Below are 27,895 nucleotides of genomic sequence, written 5' to 3' on the forward strand. Positions count from 1 at the left end.
TTCCTGCCCACCCTCCCTTTCTCCCTTCCCGTGCCAGGTCCTCGGGCCAAGGGTCATGGTTAGAAATGGTTTTCAGTGCGGTTAGGCAGTGGAGGGTCCCGAGGGCCGGCCAGTTCACGGTCACTGTGGCCAGGGTCTCAGGCCCGTCACAATATCACGCACTGCAGTTTGTGGGTGCCGGTGGCCCGGTCTCCCCGCCATTTGGTTTTCTTCTTCTTCTTTTGGCTCTTTTCCGGAATCTGTTGCCTTTTGAGATAGTGAAAGGCAGAAAAACAAAGTCAGAATGGGCTTAGCTTCTCCCTGCCCCACCCTCCTGCGCACCAGGCGGGCCTGTTCTGGATGCTGCTGGAGGGCTTGTCCTGGAGAGTGTCTCTGGGACAAAGAGAGTGGAAGGCAGAGAGGGCAGTGCAAAGCCTGTCCTCCTACTGCTGAGAATTCCTGACATCATGCTGTGGCTACAATTATTTAAATCATAAACTACATTATATGTTATACAGTATTGGCCTCTATTTTTGTGTTTCATATTTTAAAAAAAAAATGACGGGTCAGCTGAGGACAAAAGCTCTTTACATGTTTTCTGGTAGCCATTCCTATGTCTGCAACCTGCCCTTGGAACGACAGGTCCCTAACCAAGACATCACCCGCCCATGGTGTGGCAGCATATCCTAACTGGAGGCCCATGGGAAAATTTTTTCAAGCGTGAAGAAAGTAAGGGCTGTACTATCACAGTCCATGCTGGGGAATGAGGACAAAAGGCGTGCGTGTGTGAGTGCATGCATGTGGATGTGTATCCTGGGGGTGCTGAGAGGTAGCAGGTGGGGAGTACTCTGTCAGAGCCCCACGTGTGATTTCGTAGCTCGAGCTCACCAGCACATGGCCTCACACTACGTGCTAGATATTTGAGGGCCACTGGATAGGCTGTTCTGCATGTTGCAGATTTCAGAAGTGGGCAGATGGGCGACAGGGGAGCAGCCAGGAGGCTGGTTCAATCCTCTAAGCACAAAGTGGTTAGGGCTTGGACCCTGACCATGCAAAGGAATGCAAGCGAGACCACGGACCAGGATTTCCAATAATATTTGCAGACTGGCAGTGTGTACAGTCTGGAAAGGAGGCTCATGTGCCTCGCTTTAGAAATTTGAGCCTAGGAATTAGAATGGTGGTTGTTCAGGTGACATGTCCCAGGGTGCTCTGGCGTCAGGGTGGGAAAGAAGAGACAGACCTGTCTGTGGTGCTGACAGGTGCAGTGGTGTGGGGAGAACCTCAGACAGGGGGAGGGAGTTGCCCTCAGGGAGCCTGAGCTGCAGAGCCTAGGGGAGGCCAGAGAGGAGGCTGAGTGAGCACCACCAGCAGGAAGGGTTCTGGATTCCCCCACAGGTAGTAGGAGTGAGGGCAGGTGTGGGAAGGCAGGTGGGAAGGGCAGGGAAAAGAAATGAATGGAGGTACAAGAAATCCAAAGCAGGCCCAGAACCGTGCATCCTGGGCCTGGGAACAAGCGCTGCGTTCCTCCAGCCCTGCGGGTGCCCATCCTGCCACAGAGGCCCCACTTCTAGGGAGGCGTGCCATGCTCACCTAATTACCCTCACCAGGTCATGGAAGGCTTTGTCGACGTTGAGAGGTGGGTCCTTGGCACTGGTTTCTATGTACGGAATCTGGAAGGCAAAGCTCGACTTGGTAAAAGTGGCTCGGGGGTCCACCAAGCCCTGTTCCCTAAAACCGCAAAATCTCAGAGGTCCTGAGGAACTGCCTGACTTTAGACACCGTCCCCCCACCACAGAACCCCAGCTCCAACAACCTCAAGTCCTTTGGTAGCTTCTTGTTCCTTATGGCTGGAAAATTTTACCAACAGCTTTTCCATTTCCCTCTTGTTCTCTAGTCATAGAGATCTTTAATAGCCCCCCAAAAATAGAAAAGAAGTGATCTTTTTATATACTTGAAGACTAAAGACTGTTTCATTTATCAAACTAAAATAGGATCTGAGGCCATTCTTTTTTTCTTTCTGAGGCCCATTTCTCCACCGTGAAGGGACCTCTGCTTCTTCCTGGGCCCTCTCTAGAGGGGACTGTGGCGGGAAAGGCTGAGGCGAAGCTGGGCCATGGGCAGGACTCTGCACCCTGGTGACCCCTAGCCGGTCTGTGCCTCCCCGCCCCCAGCATCTATGAGTCTGGGAGCTCAGCACAGCACAGTCTGCATCTACGAGTCTGGGAGTTCAGCCATGTTTACAGAAGGCTTGTGCCTGCACGTTTAATACTGAGGGATCATCATCCACCTGAAAGGCAGTCAGCACATGGAGAGATGTGGCTGAGGTGGCCCCACAGGACAGGTGTTGAGGGCCATGTCTACACTGAGCCTCGGGCCAGTACATGGAGGGGAACGAAGGTTCCATGAGGTCAGGACACAGTCCTGAGCACACCTCTTCTCCTGTAGCAGGGACCCCACAAAGGCAGGAAGCATTCATGCCCACTCCTCCATCAGTGGAGAGGGTGTGGGGTTTGTACAAAATATACAGGCTTTCCCAGGCCAGAGCGGTAAGCAGCTTGTGACCAGACTGAAGAACTGTGGTAAATTTCATCACTTTTTCCTGGTTACAAAACTAAGGCATTTCACTGTAACACTTTCAAAAAAGAAAAGCCCAGTGAAGAAAATAAAAATGATCAACAGTTCAAGTGCCTGGGTAAGGGGGTGACAGAATAAGCTATTACTTTGGAAGAGTGTGTTATAAACGACTGCCCAGAACATACCCTAAACTATCTTCACACATTGCTGTGGCTTCAGACAGAGGTCTCGTAGTTGACCCAGACCCCAAGGTCAGGGCACAGGAAGCACGGCTTGCTCAGACTTTAGAAGTAGTCATCCAACAAATCTCTGAACCTCTGAAAACACTGAAAGAAAACTGTCCTCCACTGTAGGTTGTTTGATTGAGACGACTGTGGGCTGTTTTGCCCCCCAGGTCTCAACATCCCTGACCTCACTGAACCCCCCCTTAACCGTCTGCGGTGAGCAAGTATCTCCATTGTGCAGTGGGAGACTGAGCTCAGAGTCTGACACAGTTGCCCAAAGCCACACAGAGGCCAGCAGAGAATCAAGGTTTGAAACAGATGCATGTTCCACTTGCTGCCTGGCCTCCCACAGACAGGTAGGGGTGCTGAGGTCATTGGCAGAGCCTCTTCCAAGCATGGCAGGCACCCCTGCTAGTGCCTAGAAGCCAGAGACCCGTGGCACCCTGTGAGGCCAGGACAAGGCACTTCTATGTGCACACTGAGAGGGGAAGCGGGAAGGTGCCAGTAGTGGGGCCCGGGACCTAACTGGGACCCCTTCACATCCTGTGACCCTGCCAGCTCAGCAAGTCCATGGATCCAGGGGCCCCAGATCACTGCTGCCTGCTGTTCCCCTGCACCACTCAGAAGTACATCACTTGTAGCATCCCCTAGGTCCTCAGGTACCCCCCTCCTTCTTTCTGGGCGTCTTGCCTCTACCAGTAAAAAAAGGCTGATGTGCATTTTCTGGGTTCTTAGAATTCTAGGATTTCAGGAGCAAGGAGACTCAAACTAAGGGAAACCCTGCAATAAACGGTAGTATGCTCTGACTCAGCCACAGGGCTAAGAAATGCCGTCTTCCTGCACAGGGTGGGGCACCAGCCTTGCCAGCTAAAGAGGAACTTGCCTTATGAGCTCTAAAATAGGATGTTATCCAGAGTAGCTCGCAGAGTCATTTGGTCAAATAAGTCACTTGGCTGCAGGAGAAAGATGGCTGAGACAGGGGAGACCCGGTTCTGGAGGTGCGTTGCTTATCTGCAGAATGGAGCTCCTCCTGCCTGCATAGCACCCTCCCCTCTGCACCCACCCACCCAGCTGCTTGGGAGGGACACACACAAGGTGAAAGCCCTAAGAAAGCCTCCTCAGGCCAGTGTATGGAGCCCAAGGCTGTGAAACGGAGCCGGCTCCTCAGGCCTGTCTCTGTTCAGAATGTCCTGCTGCTGAACCAGCTCTCCTCTGGAGACTTCAGGGCAGCCCTGTCCTGGTCGATCACTCCCTCCTCCTTGAGGCACCTTCTTCACTTGGCTCTCATGATGCTCTGCTTTGGCCCTCATGTGTCACTGACCACTCAGGCCCTTTTATGGCTTCCTCCTCACTTCCCCACATCACTAGTTCAAGTGTCCCGGCCTCGGTCCCTCAGTTTGGGGCCCTTGCCCTACCTACACCCACTCCCTTGGTGTTCATGGCTTCAAATGCCATCTACATGCTGTCAATTGCCAATATTTACCCCAGATGCTATATCTGACTGCTGTCTTGGCATTTCCAACTGATCATCTGCTCAGCTCTGTAAATGACACAGATATGCAAGCAAGCTCCTGTCTTGCACACACTTAATCCTACTGTCTCCTCTGCCCAGCTACTCTCACTCCTGTCTTTTGAAAGTTGCTCATGCCCAAACCACAGGGTCACCTGCCATTCCCTTCTTTCTCTCTCACCCCATATCCAATCTGTGCACAAACCCTGTTGGCTCTCTTAGAGACATGTCCAGAATCCAACCACCTCCTTGCCACTTTCACGAGTCCCACCCTGGGCCATGTTAACCTGCACCTGGATTATTGTGGCAGCCTCTAACTCATTTCCCTGCTCCCACGATTGGCCCCTACCAACCCTACTCAACACGGCCACCAGAGAGAAGCTGTCCAGCCATAAGCCAGACCTCATCACTCATCACTCATCACTCAAAGCCCTCCAGTGGTTTCCCGTCTCCCTCTGAGTAAAAGCCCATAAAGCCTTAAACCCCTTCTCTGACCTGACCTCCCGCTACCCACCCCTCCCACTCCTGCTCCAGCTGGCCTTGCCGATCCTCAAACTCCCACCTCAGGGTCTTTGCATCGATTATTCCCTCAGCTGGAACGTTCTTTCCCCAGAGGTCTGTGGGGCTTACTCCCCCACCTCCTGTAAGTCCTTGCTGAAATGCACCCTCCCTAGCAAGGCTTTCTCTGATTACCCTATTTGGAAAAGCATCCTCCTCCACCTCACATTCCTGACCCCCTTCCCTGATTTACTTTTTTCCATAGTACATGTCACCTTCCAACACACTGTAATTTGCTTTGTTTATTATCTTCTCCTGTCACTAGACATAAGAACCATAAAGCAAGGGGTTTTGTTTCCCAGGGCCTAGTACAGTTAAGTGAACATGTGAATGAACACAGAAGGCACAGACAAGCAGAAGTAACTTGCAGTGAGCCCCCTTCCTCTACTCACACAGCTGGGCCCACCAGGCAGGGGGATGGGGCAACCTTGCAGCAGACCTCCCAGCAGGCAGAGTGGACTTCTATGTAACTGACCAAGGAGGCCAGGGGCCTGCGCTGTGCCTGTGGGGGGGAGGGGTGGGAAGAAGCCCAGTGACCCCTCTCCAGCACATCCAGAGGGCAAAGGGGCATCACAATGAACTGAGAAAAAGAAAACAAAGATGTCTGCTGATATTCACGGAGTGGCCTCGGCAAACCTCAGCGTGACCAGCCGCAAGATGGGCATAACGATACCTACCTCAACATGTGGCTATGAGGCCTAAATGCTCTCCCGGCATAATACCTGTCATAGAATGGGGCTCGGTGAACTGCAGCTCGTCTGATGATTCTGAGCATAATCAGGCGGCTGGCTCAGAGTACAGGACAGAAGCCAACCCCTGCACAGCCCAACGATGAATCTGCTGTGTTGAAGGCCAGGAGGTGGCCTGAACGCCACAGCTCACAGGCTGCTGTGAAGGCCCTTGGTCCCCACATCAGAGCCCCTTATGACTGAAGAGAGTGCTTTCTCTCTGGTCTGCTATTTTGTTTCACAACATATCCCTTATCACATATGCCCTCTACCCACTACCCAGGAGCCCCAAGGTACCACAGGGGTGATGGGCATGGACTTGTATACATCCCTGACCATCCAACACACACACACACACGCATACACACACACACACACACACACACACACACACACACACACACACAACCTACATTGTGTTTGGTCGCCATTTCTTTTCCTTGTTCCCTGGTGATTTTCCTCAAATGCATCAGATCGACTTTGTTGGCCACGAGGATCATCGGAAATGACTCTCTGGGAAATAAAGGAACAGCAGCTCATGAAGTTTCACAGCTCCCACACCTGGTGATGGGAACACAGCTGCACCTCAGGCACAGTGCAACCCATATTGCCTCCCTGGTTGCCCTGGGGCCGACTCAAGAGTCCTTCTCTCCACGTCTCTAGGCAGGGGAAGGGGGAGCTCAGGACTGCTGGTTTGGAGGCTTGCTGCAGGGAGAGGAAAACGGTTTTCCTGGGAAGCTGCTGGCTCAACACCATCAGTGAGGGCCCTGACAGACTGCTGTGCGAGGGAGGGCTGGCTACCCAGACCTGCTCCCTTCCATCTCCTGGCCACGCTGATGCACCAGCCATGCAGGGCAGCTGTGGCCATCAGCAGTGGCTCGGGAAGAGCATCAGGGCCAGCGTCTGGTACACAGCTGGCATTCAATAAATGGCAGCTGCAAAATCAAGATGGCTCCCAAGAGAGGAAGAGTGGGATCACAAGGCATGTCTGCCTTAAAGATTTTCATTGACTTGGGGCGCCTGGATGGCTCAATCGGTTGAGCGTCTGACTTTGGCTCAGGTCATGATCTCGCAGTCTGTGAGTTCGAACCCCGTTGTCGGGCTCTGTGCTGACTGCTCAGAGCCTGGAGCCTCCTTCAGATTCTGTGTCTCCTTCTCTCTCTGCCCCCACCCCTCCACTCTCTGTCTCTCTCTCTCTCTCTCAAAAATAAATAAACATTTAAAAAAATAATAAAGATCCTCATTGACGTATGTGGCCATATTGCCGCCTGAAGGTGAAAGAAATGTCAGTCTTACAGCATTTTCAACATCATTGGGCATTTTCATTTTTAAAAATTTAGAATTTCACAGGTAAAAAATACTACTTTATTATTTTTCTTGCATTTCTTGGGTTAGCCAAAAGGCTGAATATTTTCTCATATCAGAGTCATTTATGTTTTCTCTTTTGAAATTCCTACAGTCAGGAGCTTAACCCACATTTACGTCTCAGAGCTTTATGTGTATATGTGAGTGTGTGTGAGTGTGTATCCCTTTCCCTGGAAAAGTTACTAATACTTTGCCTTTGGAGTTGGTGTGAACTAGGCTTTTCTGAATTTACTGAGATTTGTTCAAAGCTTGCTCATTTCCTATTCATTTGTCCTTTTACTCTCTTTGCGTTGCCTCTTTAAGAGCCAATTAACTGAAAACACCAGTTAGGCTGAAAAGAAACTACAAATTATTTAATTACTCCATATAATGCTAAGGAAAAAACCAGCCTTTAATTAGGTGCTTGTAAATCCCACAGTCAAATGTGATTTAGCCAATTACAACGCATACTGGAGAGAAAATTCACTTTTTCTTTGAACATGATAAAATTTGGTTAAATTGGGGGCATCAGTGGGGACAGTTTAGGAGAGATGGGAAGGGGCTGACTTAAGGCTTGAAAGCAGTTTGGCCCCATGGAAAGAACTGGGGTAGGAGCCCAAGGGACCAATGTCTGAATTCACCTCTGCCCCTCTGTGCCTCAGTGAGAGAGACTGAGACAGACAGAGCCTGCTCTGATCCAGAGGCTGGGAGGTCCTGGCCCAGCTGCCCTTACCTGTCCTTGACGCGCAGGATGAGCTGGTGGAAGCGGTCCACGTGCTCGAAGCTGGCCTTGTCTGTCACCGAGTAGACGATGAGGAAGCCGTCCCCTGTGCGCATGTACTGCTCCCGCATGGCGCTGAATTCCTCCTGCCCGGCTGTGTCCAGAACTGGAGTGGGATGAGGCCACTCAGAGGCTGTCACCCCCCACTGTGGAGCCCTCCTGGCCTGCAGACCCCCATGCTGCCACTGCCATCCCCAGGGTGGCTCCAGACAAGCTGTCCCCACGAGAGGCTGCATGAGTTCCCTGGGCTGAGGTGTAAGGGACCCAGCAGGGCCTCAGACACTTCAAAGTATGAGGCTCTAAGAGACTCATTTGTGGACCTGCTGATTCCAACCTACTGTGCTCCCTGGGCCTTAACAGTCTGTCTACAGAAAAACCTCACAAAGTCCATGATCAACTCTGCTACACAACCCCTCTGGGGTCCCCACACCTGGGCTTGGATCCTGCTGCAGCCCTTACAAACTGATTCCTGGGGAAGTTACCTGACTCTCTGAACCCCCTTTCCTCTTTTGTAAGATAGACACAACGCTTCCACCTTGTAGCTCCTTGGGAGGAGAGCCCAGGACATGCACTGGGGAAGCCTGAAGAGGCCATCCCAGGTCAGGAAGGGTCCTCAGTTCCGGTGTGGACAGACAGCAGGCAGGCCATGGGGAAGGAGAGGCCTCTGAGAGCCAGGATCACTTGCCCCTAGGATGGGGCTGTCACAGGGGTGATGGGAAGGGAAGCTGGGGAAGGAAACAAGAATGGCTGGGGAGACGGAGCAGGGCACCATCTCGGCAGAGGGTCTCTCCCCAACCCATCCATCCCCTCTCCTTCCCTCCACCCTATGGACTTCTCAAGCCGATTCCCCTCCAGCTTCCTTGCTAAATGTGCACCCCCAGGCTGTTTCAGAGGGGTGACAGCCACAGCTGGGGGTTCTCCTCTGAGATGCACAGGCCTGACCCCCCTTAGGCCTCCTGAAGCCCCTCAGCATCCCGCAAGTCTCTGCTCACCATCCGGCCTCTCCCATTTCCTAGCTCATTCTACTCTCAGACCCACCTGCCCTCTCCCTGGAGGCAGTGGAGTAGGTAGTTATAGATTTTGGAGCCAGATTCTGGGCTGAGTCTGATTCTTCATTCCTAGAGTGTGATTCAGGGCAAGCTCACTTCTCTGAGCCTTCGTTTCCTCAAATGGGGATGCTAAGGGTTGTTTAAGTTAAAATATTTAGACCCTTGGAGCAACGCCTGCCACAAAGAAGCTCTGAAGGAGTGTCTGTTTCGAGCTTGTCTTCCTCACCTGGGGTGCCATCCCCCAACCATCCCTCCTCTCTTGCTCCCCTTGCTTTGGCCAGCTGACTCTGACTCACTGCATTCTCGTGCCTGAGCCTCCGGGACTCTCCCCACTCTTGTATAGCTCCTTCATGGCATACTGTTCTTGCTGCCCATTTCATAGGCCCCACCTGGACTGTCACCTCCCAGAGGCAGGGGCTTGGTCTATTTGGAACCTGGCACAAACAGAACTCAAATAGTAGCTGAATGAGTAAATGAATGTGAAGTCTACTCAATTTTGTTCATTCATTCACTGAAGAAATATTGGAAAGCCTACGATGTGCCAGGCAGTGTTGTAGGCACTGTAGATGCAACATCAATGAGGCAAAATCTTTGCTCTCCTGGGACTCATAATCTAGTGGGGAGATTGGCAAACAACTGAATGGGTAATATAACATCTGGTGGGGATGAGTACATACTGTGAAGATCAATATAGCCAGCTGAAGGTAATTGATGGGAGTTGGTGTAATTTTGGGTAGGGATCGAGGACACTAAATAAATCCCAACAGCAAAACAGATGAAAATGTCACAGGTTTGGCTGAAGGGATGGGAAGGCCCAACATTCAGTTGGTATGTAATTAATGTATTCACAGATTTTGAAGGTGTGTATTATCCAAAACAAAAACTAGAGATCTAGGGGTGCCTGGGTGGCTCAGTTGGTTAAGCGTCCAACTTTGGCTCAGGTCATGATCTCGTGGTTTGTGGGTTCCAGCCCCGCATCGGGCTCTGTGCTGACAACATGGAGCCTGGAGCCTTCTTCAGATTCTTTGTCTCCCTCTCTCTGCTCCTCCCCTGCTCCCACTTTGTCTCTCTCTCCCTCAAAATGAATAAACATTAAAAAAAAAATTAAAAAAAAAACAAAAAAACTAGAGATCTAGGATAAGTGAAAAAATATGTTCAGAATTTTGAAACCCCAATTTAATAGGGAGCTGAAAATTGAAATGGACCCTCTGGAAAGGAAAAATGGTCGTTTCACACACTGATTGGCGTAGAAGTAATATTATATCCATGCTTTCTAACAGAATTCTTGGAGGAAATACTTCAGCAAGTGAAAAATAGGTCCATGAAAGACTATAAATAATGATAAGCAAGGAATACAGCAAAACATAAGAGTTAAGTTTAAATAAACATCATTTTAGGATTTGAAGTAAATTAATGACAGTTTAGAACTAAAATCTACAATGATCCATCTGTGAGGGGCGGGGCTGGGGACAAGTAAGCTACTACTAAATTTCTTGCCTCATTTGGGAATAGACTAAAGATAATAATTACATCCAGATGTTAACAGAAAAATATAATCACACACACACACCAACACATGTCTGTACATAGAATAACCACTAGACATAAAACTCAAAAGTTCCTAACTATCAGAAGAAAAAAAACCCAACAGAACAAAGTAAATGGGACCAATCCAACAAAAGGCAAGAATAAACTACACAAAAATATGAAAGCTAAAAAAGGAGACATGAAAGAAGATGGCAGACGTAATTCTAACTATGCCTAACAATAGTAAATGCAAATGGATTAAACCCACCTATTAAGGCAGACACCCAATACAAAATCCACTTGTCTGCTACTGCAAAAGACACATATAAACCAAAATGACACAGGAAGGATGAAAAATGAAGGGATAAAAAAGGATATGCCAGCCCCATGCATCCACAAAACAGGATTCAAGGCCAACGCACTGGACAGGACAAATCAGGGTATTTATAATGGGAAAAAGTACAAGCATCAAGGAGTGCCAAAGTCATGAATCATAAGCACATAAGAATGTTGCCTAAGATACATATGTACAAAAACCTGATTTTTAAATACAGTAGGTATTGGCAAATCTCATGATCATTGTGAGAGAACTGAACAGGCCTCAATGGGCACATGAAAAGATGCTCCACATCACTCATCATCAGGGAAATACAAATCAAAACCACCATGAAATACCACCTCACACCTGTCAGAATGGCTAAAATTAACAACACAAGAAACAACAGGTGTTGGCGAGGATGCAGAGAAAGGGGAACCCTGTTGCACTGTTGGTGGGAATGAACCGGTGCAGCCACTCTGGAAAACAGTATGGAGCTTCCTCAAAAAGTTAAAAATAGAACTAAAGGGGTGTCTGTGTGTCTCATTGGGTTAAGCGTCCTACTCTTGATTTCAGCCCAGGTCATGATCTTATGGTTTTTGAGATCGAGCCCCACACTGGGCTTCATGCTAACAGTGCAGAGCCTGCTTGGGATTCTCTCTCTCTTCTCTCTCCCCATCTCTCCCATGCATTCTCCCTCCCTCTCACTCTCTCTCTCAAAAAAAAAAAAAAAAACTAAAAAAAAAAAAAAGAACTACCCTAAGACCTAGCAATTGCACCACTAAGTATTTACCCAAAAGATACAAAAATACAGATTCAAAGGGGTACATGCACCCTGATGTTTATAGCAGCATTATCAATAATAGCCAAATTACGGAAAGGGCCCAAATGTCCTTCGATTGATGAATGGATAAAGAAGATGTGGTGTGTGTGTATATATATATATATATATATATATATATATATACATATATATATATATATATATATATATATATATATATGTATATATATATATATACGATGGAATATTACTCAGCCTAAAAAGAATGAAATCTTGCCATTTCTAACAACGTGGATGGAGCTAGAGTGTATTACGCCAAGTGAAATAAATCAGAGAAAGACAAATACCATATGATTTCACTCATATGTGGAATTTGAGAAACTCAACAGATGAACATAGGGGAAGGGAAGGAAAAATAAGAAAAACAGAGGGAGGCAAACCATAAGAGACTCTTAAATACAGAGAACAACTTGAGTTGCTGGAGGGGAGTGGGGTGGGGGATGGGCTAGATGGGTGATGGGCACTAAGTAGGCACTTGTTGGGATGAGCACTGGGTGTTGTATGTAAGTGACGAATCACTAAATTCTACTCTTGAAGCCAATATGACACGATATGTTAACTAACTAGAATTTAAATAAAAATTTGGAAAAAAAAGAACTGAACAGGCCTGTCTTAGAGACAGATCACCTGGCCTCTCAAAAGTAATGATCTCAATAATGCCAAATTTAAAAACATCATCTGAGAGAACAAACTTTACACTCAAACAGTAAATAAGCATTTTCAAACACAGGAAATTGTCACAAAAATTGGCCATATATTAAGCCATCAATAAAAATTTCAACACATTTCTGAAAGCAGATGTCATATGCAGCTATCTTTTTGTCTATATGCAAAATTATCAGAAATTAACAGCAACACATATGTAAAAGAAACTATCCGCTTCAAAGTTTAAAGAGTGATACTGCTCAAAAATGCTCTAGTTAAAGAGAAAAGCAAAGTAGAAGTTACAAACGATTTAGAATTGAATGACAATAAACAACAATAAAACCCCTGGTTTGAGGCCAAAGTGGTACTCAGAGGAAAATTACAGCTTTAAATGCACTTCCAAAAACAAGAGACTGAAAATTAACTAAGCATTTAAATGAAGGGGCTAGGAAAAGAAAAATAAAACCAAAGAAAGAAGAAATCATCAATGAAAGTAGAAATTAAGAAAATGAGAGGAAGTAAAAGTAGTAGATACCTAAAAATCAAAATCTGATTCTTTGAAAAGACCAATTAAAGAAAAAAAGCCTTTATCAGACAAAAAAAAGAAAAAAGAAAAGAAAAAAGACTAATAAGCCTTTGGATTGAGGAAAGGCCTATGACTATGGATCTAGATATATATTTGATTATGAAAGAAAACTATATGCAGTTTTATAGCAATAAATTTTCAATTCTTGATGAAATGGACAATTTAAGGAAAATATAAATGAACAAAACTGGCTCAAGAAAATATATAAAATCTGAATAGGCCAATAATTATCCATGAAATTAAAGAGACAAATCTCCCCCATGAATGGCACAAAGCTCTTTTTATTAGGGACAAACTGTTCCAGAGCCCAGAAAATAAAGAACTTTCCAGCTCATGGAAACAGCCTAGCATAGTCCTAATCACAAACCGGACAGGGATGGCACATGGTTGTGTGGTAACGTCCAGGCCTGCCCCACCTTTGGGGAACAGGAGCAGCCTGCACATGGGACTCTAAGAGGTGCATTCAGTCAGTCATCCATTTGCCAATTACTTCTTGAGCACCTACACAGTGCCATCCGCTCTGCTTGGTACTTCAGGTGGTTAAAAAGAAAGCTGCATCTCACTATCAAGGTACACAGGCTAGCTGGGCTGACACTTGAAGAAAAATAATACAGGACAGAAAGTGATACATACTATTGGAGATCTAGGGAAGGGGCAGGGGGAGGTCCCTTCAGCTTGGAGGGATAATGGAAGGTTTTAGCCAAGAAGGGATACTTATCCTGCCCTTAAAAGAACAGCATTTGACATAAAAAAGATAGGGCCTGGGGAAGGCCTTCCAGACAGAGAATCAGCATGGGCAACGGCCTGAAGGCTAGGAAGAAAAGAGTCGTGGGGAGGCTGGTGTGCAGGCATAAAAGGTCTGTGATGGGAGAGAGGTCAGGGAGACCAGAGGCTGTGGCCCTTGGATCCTACACTAAAATGTTTGAACTCAGTGGGTGCTGGGGAGCTACGGAAGGTTCAGAGAGGGGAGAGATGTAGTGAGAGGGTAAGTCTGGCAGCCAAAGGGACTGGAGAGGGAAGCTGTGAAGAGGTGAAGGAGGGACCAGGGCAGAGGCAACCAGGGTGTCAGCGAAGGCAGGTGTGTTTGAAGTGGAGAGAAAAAAATGAATGGGCAGACACTGAAGACACAGAACATAGAGAATGGGGGCCAAGGGGAAAGAGGAGAGTGGAGGGCGCCTTGGAAATTCTAAACCTTAGGGCCCCAGAAGGGCAGACGCAACCAGGAAGGAGCAGATGGGGGCTGAGCTGGGCCTGGTCTGGTTTGGGCTTCATCCCTCCCCTCCACACACATACACCTGGATGAGGCACAGGCCCCTTGTCAGTAGCTCTGCCTCCAAAAGAGGCTGAAGATAATGGGCAGCTATGCATTTCAGAAATTATGATTCAGCCTGCATTTCCCATGCCTGATGTCATGAAGGTAGGAGAATTCCAGAGAGAGAAAGTATTAGTCACTGTGGGAAAAGAGGTGTTTTGCCAATGTGTGTGTGTGTGTGTGTGTGTGTGTGTGTGTGCATGTGTGTGCGTGTGTGTGCGTGCGTGTGTGTGAGAGAGAGACAGAGACAGAGACAGAGACACAGGCACCCAGGGCAGAAGGAGGGAGAAGAGATAAAGATTCTGGAGACAGAGAGGGTCAGCACTGTGTACCTCTGTCTGCTTTGCCCCAGTCTTCCCATCCAGAGGATAATGGGGCCAGCAGTGTGGCTGAGGAGGGTTTAAGTGGAAACCCCAGGGCTGCTCTTAGATCTTGTGAATTTCAGAATCCAAGTCCCACATGTGGGCATGGTATGGGGCCCCCCCACCCCCGCAGGTGGGCAGTCAGCATGTGAGGGCACCAGCCTGGGTCCCAGCTGAGCCTTCCTCCTTCTCCCTCCCCATCTCCCTCCCACTCTTCCTCTTCCTTCTTCTCTTCTTCCTCTTCTTCCTCCTCCAGGGCTTTCAGTGGGAGGCACACCCTGCCATGGGCTCAGGGCTCTGACCTTGGCGGCAGCCCAGGGTACAGTCTGAGCTCTTTGGCTGACAAGAGTCCTTCCCACCATGTTCCTACTGGCAGAAGGCACTTTGCTGGGGTTTTATGCACACACGCCCTCTGGGTCCTCTTCATGGCCTAGTACAAATGCAGACACTGAGGCCCACAATGTTAAAGGGATCTGCTCAAGGCTGCATACTGGGAAGGAGGCCACTCCAACTTCCCCAAGACCCAGCTGTCCCTACTCATCCAGTCTTTTATCTTCAACCAGAGGGTGCGGGTCTGGCCACCCAGAACCCGCCAGGTTGTGTCTCAATTACAAGCCTTTGCACAAGGCTTTGCACAAATGAACCAGAATACCCTCTCCGCCAGCTACCCCAGCCATCCCGCCACGTGGCTGCAGTCTGCCTCCTCTCCTGAGAGCCCAAGCCTCTGACCTGTGTCTTTGAACCCTTCCTGTTGGGTTATGGGTTCCGTGGGTCTCTGCTAGTCAGGGCCTCCAGGCCTGGCTCAGCTCCCCACCATGGCGGGGGCGGGGGGGGGGGGGGGAACTCCAGAGGGTGAGTGGGAGGGGAGCCTGGCTTTCATTTCCCTGGGTGTCTCAAAAGCTTCAGCACCCAATGCAGGTCCAAAAAAATACTTACAGAATGACTAGACAGATCACATGCATGCCATAGTAAATGCAGTTACTGTGTTCGATCAGCCCGGGCCAGCTTTAAGGGAAATCACTAAGAAGTGACTTTTTAACTTGTGTAACGCACCCTTCATGGTGAAGTAAGGGTTCTGGAATATAAAACAACAGAGATGATGATTTCTAGAGATAATACGCCTCCAAGGACCATGCCTGCTGTTTTCTACCTTTCTCTAATCCACAGACCCGTAGTGGGAGGCAGGAGTGATCACACCCATTTCACACAGGAGTCAGGTGGGGAAGCCTGTGCCCTTCCCAGGAGAAGACTCCAATAAATACATGCCACCTAGTTGAGCATCAGTAGGGATGAGGGCTCTTTACTATGTTACTTGTGTTCCCCTTTCTGGGTAAGGGTATGTATGGAGTGGGCTGAGTGTCGGGCAGAAGGGCTGGACCCATCCACCATGCACTGTTCCCAGAAAAAGGGCTGCTTTCTTCTCTAAAGTGCTGGCAGGGTGTGGAAAGCCAGGCCACTTGGGACTCTCTAAGGGGGAGGGGGCAAGATCCTGCAGCACATACGGCTGGCTCCCTGGCGATGCAGAAGCTTCCCTTTGGCAGTGGCCCCAACCTCAACTCACTGACTTCAGGATGACAGGACAGAAGTGCTGGCCACCAGCCTTAGGGGACAACTGCTCGCGAGGCCACACTATGGCAGCTGGGGGAACGGGAAGAAGCCCTGGAATACATTTTCACGGGGTCCCTAAATTCCCTGACCTGGAGAACATATTGCATGTGTGGGTGCACATTCTCTCAGGGAGATGGTCTACGGTTTTGTGGAATTCTTAGAAGAGCCGGGAACACCTCTACCCCAAACAAATACCTCTCTCAGGGAAAGAAGAGGGCAGCAGGGGGGTGGGTCTCAGCTGTGTAACCAGGAACATCCCAGGGACAGATGGTAGCAGGGCAGGGGGGTGCTGGTAATGGAGAGGAACAGGGAGGCAAAACGTTGGCCTACAACCCCATTTCTTCCTCACAACCACTCACAACCAGTGGGGGGGGGGGGCAACATTTTATAGGTGAAGAAATGAAGCAGGGCAAGGCGGTGACCTGCCCAGGTTCCCACTGCTGGCGAGCAGGACAGGCACGCTTTGAACACCAGACTATCTGGAGCCAAGCCTTGCTCTGCTGCTGGCACCAGCCTGTCTTTGACCGGGCAGCCAGCAGTGTCCGCAGGGCCTGTGAAGAGGCACAGGTCTACACGGAGGGGGCGAGGACAGAGCACCGAGGTCTGCCGAGATGGAAGACACCCATCCCACCTGCTTACCCCCAACCTTCCACCTACCTCACACCTGCCCCTGGGTGGCCACGCATAGCTGGGAGGAGAGAACTCAGAGCCGTGCTCCTTGCTCCCTTTAAAGTCCTAGCACCGACTTCCAGGGCCCTTAAAGCACCCAACAAATCTAAACATGTCCCCATCCAGTCTTCTCCTACTCCTGGGCCACAGCTTCCCACGGCCTCCTCTCCTCCAATCTCCACCCCCAGCTGAGTGAAACAGGTGTGAAACAGAGATCAACAGCTAAATTCCACAAGCTTCCAAATCAACCCACCTCACAGACCGAGGAAGCCTCGCACACTGCGGGGGAGGCAAACGCAGCCACTGCAGAAAATGGTTTAGCATTTCCTTGAAAAGTGAAACATGGAGTTACCATAGGACCCAGCCAGTCCATGCCAGGGACACACCCGAGAGAAGTGAAAACATATCTACACAAAAACTCGCACACGAATGTCTGAAGCAGCACTATCCATTGAAGCCCCAGAGTGGAGACAACCCGAATGGCCAGCAATGGATCAGTGGATAAAGAAAATGTGATGCATATCCATACACTAGAATACTATTCACACATAAAAAGGAACGAAATTCTGATACAAGCTCCAACAGGATGCACCTTAAAAACAGCACGTTGAGTGAAAGAGCCTAGTCACTTTCTAAGTGAAAGGCTACTTAGAGTATGGTGCCATTTATATGAAATGTCCAGCATAGGCTGATCTGTAAAGACAGAAAGTCCGTCAGTGGTTTCAGGGACTGGGGGAGGTGGTGGGGGAGAATGGGGAATGACTGCTTAATGGAGTGAGCTTTCTAGGGGGAGGTGGTGGAAATGTTGAACAATCAGTGGTGATCCAAGTGATTGCTGATTTGTGAATCAGTCAGCAGTTGTGACTGCACAACTGTATATCTATACTATTTAAAGGAGGGAGTTTTCCATGGAGTTACATCTCAATTAAAAAATGTATGAGGGACCCCCTCTCTTTTTCTCTGAAACACACACTCCCACTGTCTTCTTACTACGGGCATGACCTGGCCCTGCTCCTGTCCAAGCCCATCCCCTCCAACTGGACACTGGATCCTGTCCTCTTCCACCTATATAAGGGCACTGGCTGCTATTGTTGTCTCCTGCATCATCCATTTCTTTCTCTAGTGGTTCATTTCCACCACAATGTAAACATACTATAATTTCTCTCACCTTAAAAAAAAAATTAAAGTCAAAAAAATTACAAGTAAAAACCCTGCCCCTTGACCTCACATCTCCTTCCGGCTGCTGTCCATTTCTCTGTTCCTCTTTACAGCCACACCCCTTGACTTGTCTGTTCTCATTGCCTGCTCATCCTCTCCTCCACTCTCTCTTAAATCCACTATGATCAGACTTTCATTCCTGACCACTCTATCAAAATTGATCTAGTCAAGTCACCAATGACTTTCATGTCACTGAATCCAGTTGGCACTTCTCAGTCCTCAACCCACTGGGCCACCTGCTGACATCTGACATTAATCTGGCTGGTGCACTCAGGCCAGTAGTTGATGGTTCCCTCCTTTCTGAAGAGCCTTGGGACATCGCTCTCTCCGGTTCTTCTCCTACTGCAGTGACTGGTCCTGTTCTGTCCCTTTATCTCTCTACCCTCTAAATGCTGGTGGGTCCCCACACTCAGTCCCCCACATTCACTTCATTGGCCACCTCTCATCTCATGGCTTTACATGTCTACTCCAAAATTTCCATCTCCAGCCTATACATCTCCCCTTACTCTAGATTCAGACATCCGGCTGCCTGCATGACTTCTATCTGTATATGAGAAAGGCATCTCAGATTTAACATGTCCAAAATTAAACTCTTGATTTCCCCCCAAACTTGCTTTTCACCAGTCTTCCTAATCTTGATAAACCTAACCATTCTACCAGCGTGCAGGCCAAAGGCTTTCTCTCTCTACCCCCACCCCATGCCATATACTCCATCTACAAATGCTGTTGTTTCCTCCTCCAAAATACAACAGGAAGCTAAGCTAACTCCTTCTCACTACCGCCTTCAGCGGTGCCCTAGTCCAAAATCATCACATGACTTTTAAGAGCAATCAACATGAAGTTCTGAAATCAGGGCAAAAGCCTAAATTAACTGCAGGGGTATAGGATCTGTCAACAATGTAAGAGGAAACCCACCTGAGGTTTAGGGTACAAACCCCAGGACTGAATCCTGGCTCTGCTGTGACTTTGAAGGGGGAGGGGCATACACTGCATACACACTGTCATCACACAGCCTTGTTGAGCTGACTCGAGGTCACTGCCTGATGGGGTGAACCTCAGCTCCCAGGCTGGCTAGTGCGCTAAGCTGACACAGAGCAAGAGTAAGATCCTTTGCTTCGGGGTCAGAGGAATGGGGCTCTAATGAGCTGTGTGACCTTGGACATGTTATTTCCCCTCTCTGAATCTTGGTTCCCTCCACCTGCAGGGGCCTGACTGATCGGAGGACGGCTGGACAGGCGCTGGAGCAGGAGGTCTGGGTCCCCAGGGACACAGGACAGCAACAGCAGCAATTTCCCAATGTTATGGAAGTATTTCACTGCTTTATCAACTAGTATGGCAGTACCGGTGGGTACTGGCTAAGGAGCAGCTGTGCTCACCGGCTTGGTGGAGACATTAACCTCAATTTAGCAGAACTGTTGCAAGGATGAAATAAAACAATCCCTGCAAAGTCCTTAACACAGGCTCTGGCCTTCCAGAAAAGTCTAGTCAGGAGTAACTGCTCCTACTGCAGTGAAGCAAAAGGAGCCACTGTGAAAGAGGGTTTGGCTTCAGTGCACCAGGAGGCACTTCCCTGAGCACCTTGGAGATCAGTAAGCCCCACGTTACTGGAAGCATTCAAACAGTGATGGCTGACGGAATCAGAATAAAGAGTCAGGCAGAGGCCTGCAGGGCTGGATTTCATAATCTGAGGCCATGTTCCCTCATAAAGAAAAAGAGGGAAATTCCTCCCACATCACTGCCAGCAGGAAAAGAGGAGGATGGGTGGAAAGGTGGAACGACAGGCCAGCTCTGGCTGTACCCCACTTTTAGTTGGGGGGCCACGGGGCGGTGCTTACTCTGAAGCTCTAGCTCAGAAAAATACACTCAATAAATGTTCCTTTTCCTCTCGCTGCCCTTCCAATGTCCTCCTTCCCTCCTCCTCCCCAGAAAGAATGTGGATTCAAGCTTCAGGGAAAAGCCAGGTCCAGGCTGCTCCGAGAAGACAACAGCACTTGTGTCTGAGGTTTGGGCAGAAGCCAGGGTGGAAACATCCCAGCTTCTGAGGGTGCAGGAGAAGGGCTGGAGCTTTCACTCTGCAAAGACCAAGCTGTCAATGGGGACACAGGGGGCCAGGGCGGCTGCAGAGCTGGGCCCAGGAGCCCATAGTGGGAAGAGGTGTTGGGAGAGTTAGGGCCACTGCTGTTCTCCATTGGTGGAAGAAAGATGCAAGGCTGGGAAGAGGGTGGGACTGGGAACAATACAGGTGAGAAGCCCAGCGACACCCATCCCCGTTGTAGGTAGGATTGCGGAGGATGCGGTCAATACCCTTCCCTGCAGGGCCAAGGTTTAGGCGCAAACAGGACAGGAAGGGGGATGTGCTCGGCAGAGGTATGACGCCCTGGGCCTGCTCTGCCTCTAGCTTGACTTAGGCAAGTCACTTCTCCGTCTGCACCAGTTTCCTTAGGTATATAGTGAGGGGGGTGATACCATAGAGTTCAGGAGCCTGCCAGCCCTAGCCTAACAGAAAAAAATAGGCTCACAAGAACTCCAAGACAAAACAACTGGAAGCACGGACTGCAACAGATATCTGTATGCTCGTGTGCACAGCAGCATTATTCACAAGATCCATGAAATGGAAAGAGTCCCAGGGTCCGCTGCTGCACAAATGGGTAAACAAAATGTGGTATATACATACGGTGGGATATCATTCAGTCTTAAAAGAGATGAAATCCTGACACATGTTACACATGGGTGGATGGACCTTGAAGACATTGCGCTAAGTTAAATAAGCCAGTCACAAAGGAACCAATGCTGTATGAGTCCACATACATATATGAGGTACTCAGAGTAGTCAAATTCAAAGAGACAGGACATAGAATGGTGCTTCCAGGGGCCGGGGGAAGGGGAGTAGGAGTTATTGTTTGCTGGGTGCAGAGTATCAGTTGGACATGAGTAAGTCTGCGGAGGGATGGTGGTGACGGCTGCACAATAACATGCATGGACTTAAGGCCACAGACCTATACACTTAAAAACAGTTACAATGTTAAGATTTATGTATATTTCACCACAATAAAATCATACGTACATACAGATGTACATACATACATACATACATACATACAAAACCTCAAGGCTCTGCCCAAGGCTTGGTTCTTCCTGATTCATGAAACCTGAGAACTGGGATATGGTGAGTCCTGTAGCTGAAAGCCAGGGTGAGGGGGGGGACCAAAGTCAAGGACCAGGAAAGAAGGCTGGAGAGCCGGGAGAGGTGGGCACCGGGCAGCGAGGAGACGTTCCCAGAACTGGGCTGTAACAATGACAGGTGAGGTCAGGGTCCCATAGGACCTGTGGGAAAGAACCCAGAGCAGGCTTGCTCCAAAGCCTAGTAGTCCTAGACACTGGGGACCCCAGCTGCTGGCCCCTGAGGTCAGCTGTCTCCTGTGTCTTAGATTCTGGGAGAACCAGGGCAATGAGGTCCCTTGAAAGAGAGCAAGAAACAAGTCTGTAAAGTAAGCAGAAGCCTCTGAGAATCCTGTGTGGCAACCAGAGAAGGCTTTTTGAGCAAGCCTGGGAAGAACAGCTGGCCCTCTGAAGGGCCTTGGGCAAGTTGTAAGCGGGACAGGCGAATACGTCTGTTGACCTGATAATCCAGGCCACGCTCCCCTCTTCCCAGGATTTCAATGTCCATTCCCAGAGGCCCAGGGATCAGCTTGTGAGGTGGGAGAGGATTTTCCCACCCAATCAGACTAACAGAGAATCCAGGAGACAAAGGGGAGTTCAAGCCATTGCTAGCTGTGTGAATCTTGCTGTGCTTTATTTTTAGGGAGATAACAACAGTAGCTAGCACAGTACTGTTGTATTAAAACAGAGCGTATGCAACGTGCTTGGCATGAAGCTTGCACATAGTAATTGCTCAGTAAAGATCATTACTGCCCTCATAATTCTCCCCCTCCTCCTCCTCCTCCTCATCAAGCTGCCATGTTTTTGCTCTTTTTGAATTTGGAAGAAGAGCAAACCCCAGAATTCAGAGCCCTTGGAAGGCTTCCCAGGCTTAGCACTGCGCCCCCCAGGATGGTATGGCCTCCAGCGAAGCAGGAGGTCAGGACTCTGGATGCCCGAGTAAAGTCCTGACCATCCCAGGGCTGCAATCCACCCCAGAGGAATCTAGCCTCAGAAGGGGTCAGAGTTACACTCAAGCGTAAATATAACCAGCCTTTGATTAAAACTCCCAAAACATGGGGCAGGCATCTTTTTAAATGCCAGACTAATTAATATTTAAAAGGAATGTTTTAAGCCTTTCTTTTCTTTTAACATTTATTCAGTTTTGAGAGACAGACAGTGAGTGGGGGAGGGGCAGAGGGTGAGGGAGACACAGAATCCAAAGCAGGCTCCAGGCTCTGAGCTGTCAGCACAGAGTCTGATGCGGGGCTTGAACTCACAAACCACGAGATCATGACCTGAGCTGAAGTCAGCTGCTTAACCAACGGAGCCACCCAGGTGCCCTGACCTGCCTTTCTTTTCTTAATACAAGACTTAACTCAGTGGAGAAATGTAGCAATCTAGCATCTGTGCCTGAGGATGTCCTGGGTGGGCAATGCCCTGAATTAGGCTGGGTTCAGGGGGGCAGGTTGAGAGGCACAGCATCCCAGGGGAGCCCAGGAGATTCAGAACACAAGCTTTGCAAATTTGTGCTTATAAAGTAGTGCTGTGGCCATGCTTCCCTTTTCCCTGCTGCTGCTGAAATAATAAATATTTTTATTGTGATAATAAACATTATCACAAAATCTTCCTAAAAATCACCCTTGGGAACTTTTTTTCCCTCAGAGACGAATCTAATACCCAAAGTTACTTTAAGAAAAAGTTAGAGAAGTCAATACGGCTGTATAGAGAACTAATATTCATTAAGTCCCAATTATGCACCAGGCAATGATGTTGCTCTCTTACATGTATTATGCCATGTTTTTCGGGATGTTTTCTGTGGAAATAGTCCAGAATGATGTGCTAACAGCGGTCCTTTGGGAAACCCTAAGGACAACCTATCCTACCAATACATTCCCAATATTATGTGTGTATATTGAAGAGTCTCTTAAGTCCCACAGTAAAGAAACTGCTTATAGTTCTTTAACTCTGTATATCCCAAAATGCGGCATATAGTCGAATGGGTGACGCATGAGATGATTTTTAGCAGGTGCATAAATGTAAGTTTTAACTTTTAGTGGTTATAGATATTTATTATATAACACAGCTAGCACTTCACACCTGTGACTGCACATATTCTGTTCAGGACTTAGTCATACATTCATTTCACACACATTTACTGAGGACGTACGATGAGCCAAGCAGTCGTCTAGACACCGAGAATATAGCAGTAAATAAAGTCTCCACTCTCAAAAATTTATATTTTATCGGGAAGCAATAAAAACTCAAGTAAATATAGGGAGCAAATATATGTTTACCAGTAAAAGGTAGAATAAAGAAAAAGAGTTAACAAGGAAACAGAATGACAGGGGTGGGGTGGCTGCTGGTGCAGATGGTCTGGTCAGGGAAGACTTCTTAGGTAAACTTAACATTTGAGTGGAGACCTACACAAAGGTGAGAATGTATTGCTGAAGGAAGAACGTTCTAGACAGAATACCAAATGTAGAGTCCCAGAGGCGGGAATGTGCTTGGTTCCTGGGGAACGATTCAGTTTCAGGACTACAGCCAAAGCCCTGAAGGTGGTTTTTAAAACTATGATATAATTCAAATACCATAATATTCACCCTTCCTAAGAAAAAAAATTTTTAACGTTTATTCATTTTTGAGAGGCACAGAGTGAGTGGGGGAGGGGCAGAGAGGGGGAGACACAGAATCCCAAGCAGGGTCCAGGTGCTGAGCTGTCAGCACAGAGCCCGAGGCCGGGCTCGAACTCACCGATGGCGAGATCGTGACCTGAGCCGAAACTGGACGCTTAACCGCTTAACCGACTGAGCCACCCAGGTGCCCCTCGCCCTTCTTAAAGTACACATTTCAGTATACACACAAAGCTGTCACATTTTTTTTTTTAAGTGGTGATTCAGGGGGTGCCTGGGTGGCTCAGTCAGTTAAGCATCCAACTCTTGGTTTGGCTCAGGTCATGATCTCATGGTTTGTGAGTTCGAGACCCACATCAGGCTCTGTGCTGACAGCATGGAGCCTGCTTGGGATCCTCCCTCTCCCTTTCTCTGCCCCTCCCCTGCTTGCACTTGCTTGCTCTCTCTCTCTCTCTCTCTCTCTCTAAATCAATAAATAAACTTTAAAAATTAAAAAAAAAAATTTTAAATGAAGTGATGATTTGGTTCTGGTTCCAGCCAAGATGGAGTAACAAGGACCAGATTTATCATCTCACTTGAAACAACCAAAGACCAAACGACATAACGGACATTCATAGAACGTTCCACCCAACAACGGCAGAATACTCATTCTTTTCATGTGCACATGGAACATTTACCAGAGAGAACATACCCTGGGTCATAAAATAAGCCTCCATAAGTGTTAAATAATTTAAATCATACATTTTATGTTCTCTGACACAGTGAAATTAAAATAGAAGCCAGTAACAGAAGGATCTCTGGAAAATTCCTAAATACTTTAAAGCTAAATATTTCTAAATAACCAATGGGTCAAAGAAAATCTCAGAAGGGAAATAGGAAAGTATTCTGAACAGAATGAAAATGAAAACACAGTGTATTAGAATGTGTGGGATGCTGCTAACCAAGTAGTTTGGGGGAATTTATAGCACCAAATGAAGATCTTGGAAAAGAAGAAATGTTCAAATCTATCACACAAGCTTTCACTTTAAAAAATTAGAGAAAGAAGAACAAATTAGGCAGACAAAAGGAAATAATAAAGCTAAGAGTGGAAATCAATGGAACCAAATGGGAAAAGTCAATGGACTCAAGAGGTGGTTCTTTTGTGAAAATCAATGATATCAATAAATCTCTAGACTGTTTAGGGAAAAAGGAGAAAACACAAATTAAAAATATCAGGAATGAGAGGGGAAACATCACTCTGGATTCTACCGACATTAACAGGAGAATAAGAGAATATCATGAACAACTTTACGCCAATAAATTTGGTAACTCTGATGAACTGAACAACTTTTTTAAAGACACCAACTACCAAAACTCACTGAAGAAACAAATAACCTGAATATCCCTATATTTACTAAAGGAATTGAATTTGTAGTTAAAAAATCTTCCAACAAAGAAAACTCCGGCCCCAGAGTGCCTCGTAGGTGTATTCAACTAAATATTTAAGGAAGAAATAATACCAATTTTGTTCAAACCCCTCCAGAAAATTGAAGAAGAGAGCATATTTCTCAATGCACTCTATAAAGCTAGCATTACTAGGCATGACAAGAAAACCACAGGCCAGTATAGCTCTCAAGAACATACACACAAAAATTCTAAACAAAATTTTAGCAAGTCAAAGCCAACATTACATAAAAGAAGAAAGCATCATGACCAAGTGGGATTTATCCCAGGGAGACAATGTTGGTTTAACATTATAAAAATTAACATAATTTGCCAAAATGACACACTAAAAATGAAATACCATATGAGTATCTAAGTAGACATAGAAAAGCATTTGACAAAAATCCAATATCCATACCTCATAAAAATTCTCAGGAAACTAGTAATGGGAAGTCCTTCAACCTGATAAAGGGAATTGATAAAAAACCTACAGCTAACATCCTATTTATTGCTGAAAGACTGAAACCTTTCTCCTTAAGATCAAGAACAGGACAAGTATGTTTTTAGTCAGTGAAATCAGGCAAGGAAAAGAAACAGAAGCCATCCAGTTTGGAAAGGCAGAAGTAAAACTGTCTTTACTCGCAGACATGACCATCTCTGCAGAAAGCCCAAAGGAATCTACAAAAAAGCCACCAGAACTAATAAGTGAATTTAGCAAAGTTGCAGGTTACAGTTAATACACAAAATGCAACTGCATTACTACATATTAGCAACAAACAAGCGACAACTGCAATAAAAAAATATCATTTATAATACAGATTGTAGATATAAATCTGACAAAATAGGTAAAAGACCTATGCAATCAATTCTGTAAAACAACTCATGAGAGAATTAAAGAAGACTTAGGGGTGCCTGGATGGCTTGGTCAATTGAGCTTGAGTGTCTGACACTTGATTTCGGCTCAGGTCACAATCCCTGGGTTGTTGGATCGAGACCGAGTCAGGCTCCATGCTGAGCCTGCTTGGGATTCTTTCTCTCTCCCCTTCTACCCCTCTCCCCTACTCACACTCGCGCTCGCTCTCTCTCTCTCTCTCTCTCTCTCTCTCATAAAAAATAAATAAAAAAAAAAGAAAGAAGACCTAAATAAATGGAGAAATACTGCATTCATGGGTTGAAAGGTTCAACATTATGAGGATGTCAATTCTTCTCAAATGTGCAGATCTTTAGATTCAACACAATCTCAATCAAAATCTAGAATTTTAGAATTTAACTGGTTCTTAAATTCATATGGAAATGCAAAGGACCTAGACTGGCCAAAGCAACTTTGAAAAAGAACAAACTTGGGGACTTAACAATACATGATTTTAAGACTTGTTATCAGTCTACAGTTATCAAGACAGTGTGGTATTGGTGATAAGATAGACGGATAGGTCAAACAAACAGAATATATGGGCAACTAATTTTCATCAAAGGTACAAAGGCAATTCAGTGTTGAAAGAAGAACCTTTTCAACAAATAGCCCTGGAACACCTGCATCTCCATATACCAAAAAAACAAAAAAACAAACCCCCAACCCCCCCCCCAAAAAAAAACCAATTTTGTTCCATACCTCACACCATATACAAAAATTAAGTCAAGGTAGATCCTAATGCTAAATACAGAACCTAAAGCCATTAAACTGCTAGAAGAAAACGTAGGAAGAAAACCTTTGTGACCTTGGGTTAGGCAAATACTTTAGACACAACCAGAAGCACAATCCATAAAAGAACAAGCTGATAAACTGGACTTCATCAAAATTAGAAGCTCTAGTCTTTGAAAGACACTGTTAAAAGAATGAAAAGCATGTCACAGACTGGAAGAAAATACTTGCAAATCACATATCTGATAGTGCATCCCAGGGGCTTTCAAAGCTCACTTCCTACAATTACAGTCTATCCTTAATGGCTCTTTGTTTAAAAGAGAGACTCAGTACGAAGTCATAACCAGTAAGAATCTGGAGCAGCGGTTCTCTACTTTAGCATCACCTGGAGGGTTTGTTAAAACACGGATTCCTGGGCTCCACCCTCAGAATTTGAACCAGTAGAGCCTGAGGGTTTTCATTTCTGGGAAGCTCCCTGGTAATCTTAGGCTGCTGGCCTGGATACCACAATTTGAGAATTGCTAATCTAGACCAATTTAGACTACACTAGAAACAATGTCAAATGCAAGATTTCCCCCCTCTCAAAGGGAAATAAACTATGCTCACTAAAAAACAGTTTGTCTCTTCCCCATTTTTTTAGGAGCCAGAGACATCTGTAAATGTTAATCAGAGCTTCAGATCAGCAAGAAATAACAAACATGACATCACTGGGTTGGCACGATGCTAGCCTCTTTGTTGAATACGCATTTTGGTTGCCACAAAGCTATTCAGAATTCACCCTGGAAAACATACACGGCCTGACACCAACCATCCCATAATGACAACGTGGAAGACACTATCCGCCCCAGGGAAGTTGGTCAACTTCCTCTGACCCTCCGAGTCACATGCCCCACCCCCATGCAGGGCTACTATCCATGTCTCACCGTCCAGGATGGCCCATTGATTGTCAATCTCCGTATGTTTCAGGTAGGAGTCTTCGATGGTCGGGTCGTAGTCAGGCACAAAGATCTTCTGGAAAAACTGGATGGTGAGGGCGCTCTTGCCCACACCCCCATCTCCCACCACCACCAGCTTGTACGTGGGGAGGTTGTCACTGGGGACGGCACTGGTTGCCATGTTTCTGATAGGTCAGACCTGGGGAGGCAAGACATGTGTAATGAGGCAGGAGGCTTTTTCCTTTCTGACCTTGAGTGGAAAATATTCACGAGTTTTCCTCCCTCCTTATAGAG

The 27,895-nt window shown here is 47.2% G+C and overlaps 1 protein-coding gene across 3 annotated transcripts; it reads right to left on the minus strand.

Moving 5' to 3' along the window:
* On the minus strand, nucleotides 1-27,895 carry LOC125917404 (ras-related protein M-Ras). Of its 3 annotated transcripts, XM_049623616.1 has the most exons (6): nucleotides 27,590-27,672; nucleotides 15,276-15,414; nucleotides 7,651-7,804; nucleotides 5,987-6,086; nucleotides 1,570-1,649; nucleotides 1-246 (listed from the first exon to the last, which is right to left on the minus strand). In XM_049623616.1, exons 3-6 carry the CDS (start codon nucleotides 7,767-7,769, stop codon nucleotides 147-149), a joined length of 399 nt encoding a protein of 132 aa, XP_049479573.1. In that variant the 5' UTR covers nucleotides 7,770-7,804; nucleotides 15,276-15,414; nucleotides 27,590-27,672; the 3' UTR covers nucleotides 1-146. The 3 variants fall into 3 exon arrangements, with proteins under 3 accessions (XP_049479573.1, XP_049479571.1, XP_049479572.1); XM_049623614.1 differs by lacking the exon at nucleotides 15,276-15,414 and having other exon boundaries at nucleotides 27,590-27,857; XM_049623615.1 differs by lacking the exons at nucleotides 1-246; nucleotides 1,570-1,649; nucleotides 15,276-15,414 and adding an exon at nucleotides 3,841-5,347 and having other exon boundaries at nucleotides 27,590-27,895.

The sequence above is a fragment of the Panthera uncia genome, unplaced genomic scaffold, assembly GCF_023721935.1.
Source record: "Panthera uncia isolate 11264 unplaced genomic scaffold, Puncia_PCG_1.0 HiC_scaffold_180, whole genome shotgun sequence".
Taxonomy (NCBI): Eukaryota; Metazoa; Chordata; class Mammalia; order Carnivora; family Felidae; genus Panthera; species Panthera uncia.

Excerpts from the sequence above, each read along its gene's own strand:
- LOC125917404 (XM_049623614.1), bottom strand. The coding sequence starts at position 27,782 with ATGGCAACCAGTGCCGTCCCCAGTGACAACCTCCCCACGTACAAGCTG. Across the intron at positions 6,087-7,650 it reads ATCCTGCGCGTCAAGGACAG|AGAGTCATTTCCGATGATCC; the intron begins GTAAGGGCAGCT and ends TTTATTTCCCAG. Across the intron at positions 247-1,569 it reads GACCTGGTGAGGGTAATTAG|GCAACAGATTCCGGAAAAGA; the intron begins GTGAGCATGGCA and ends CTATCTCAAAAG.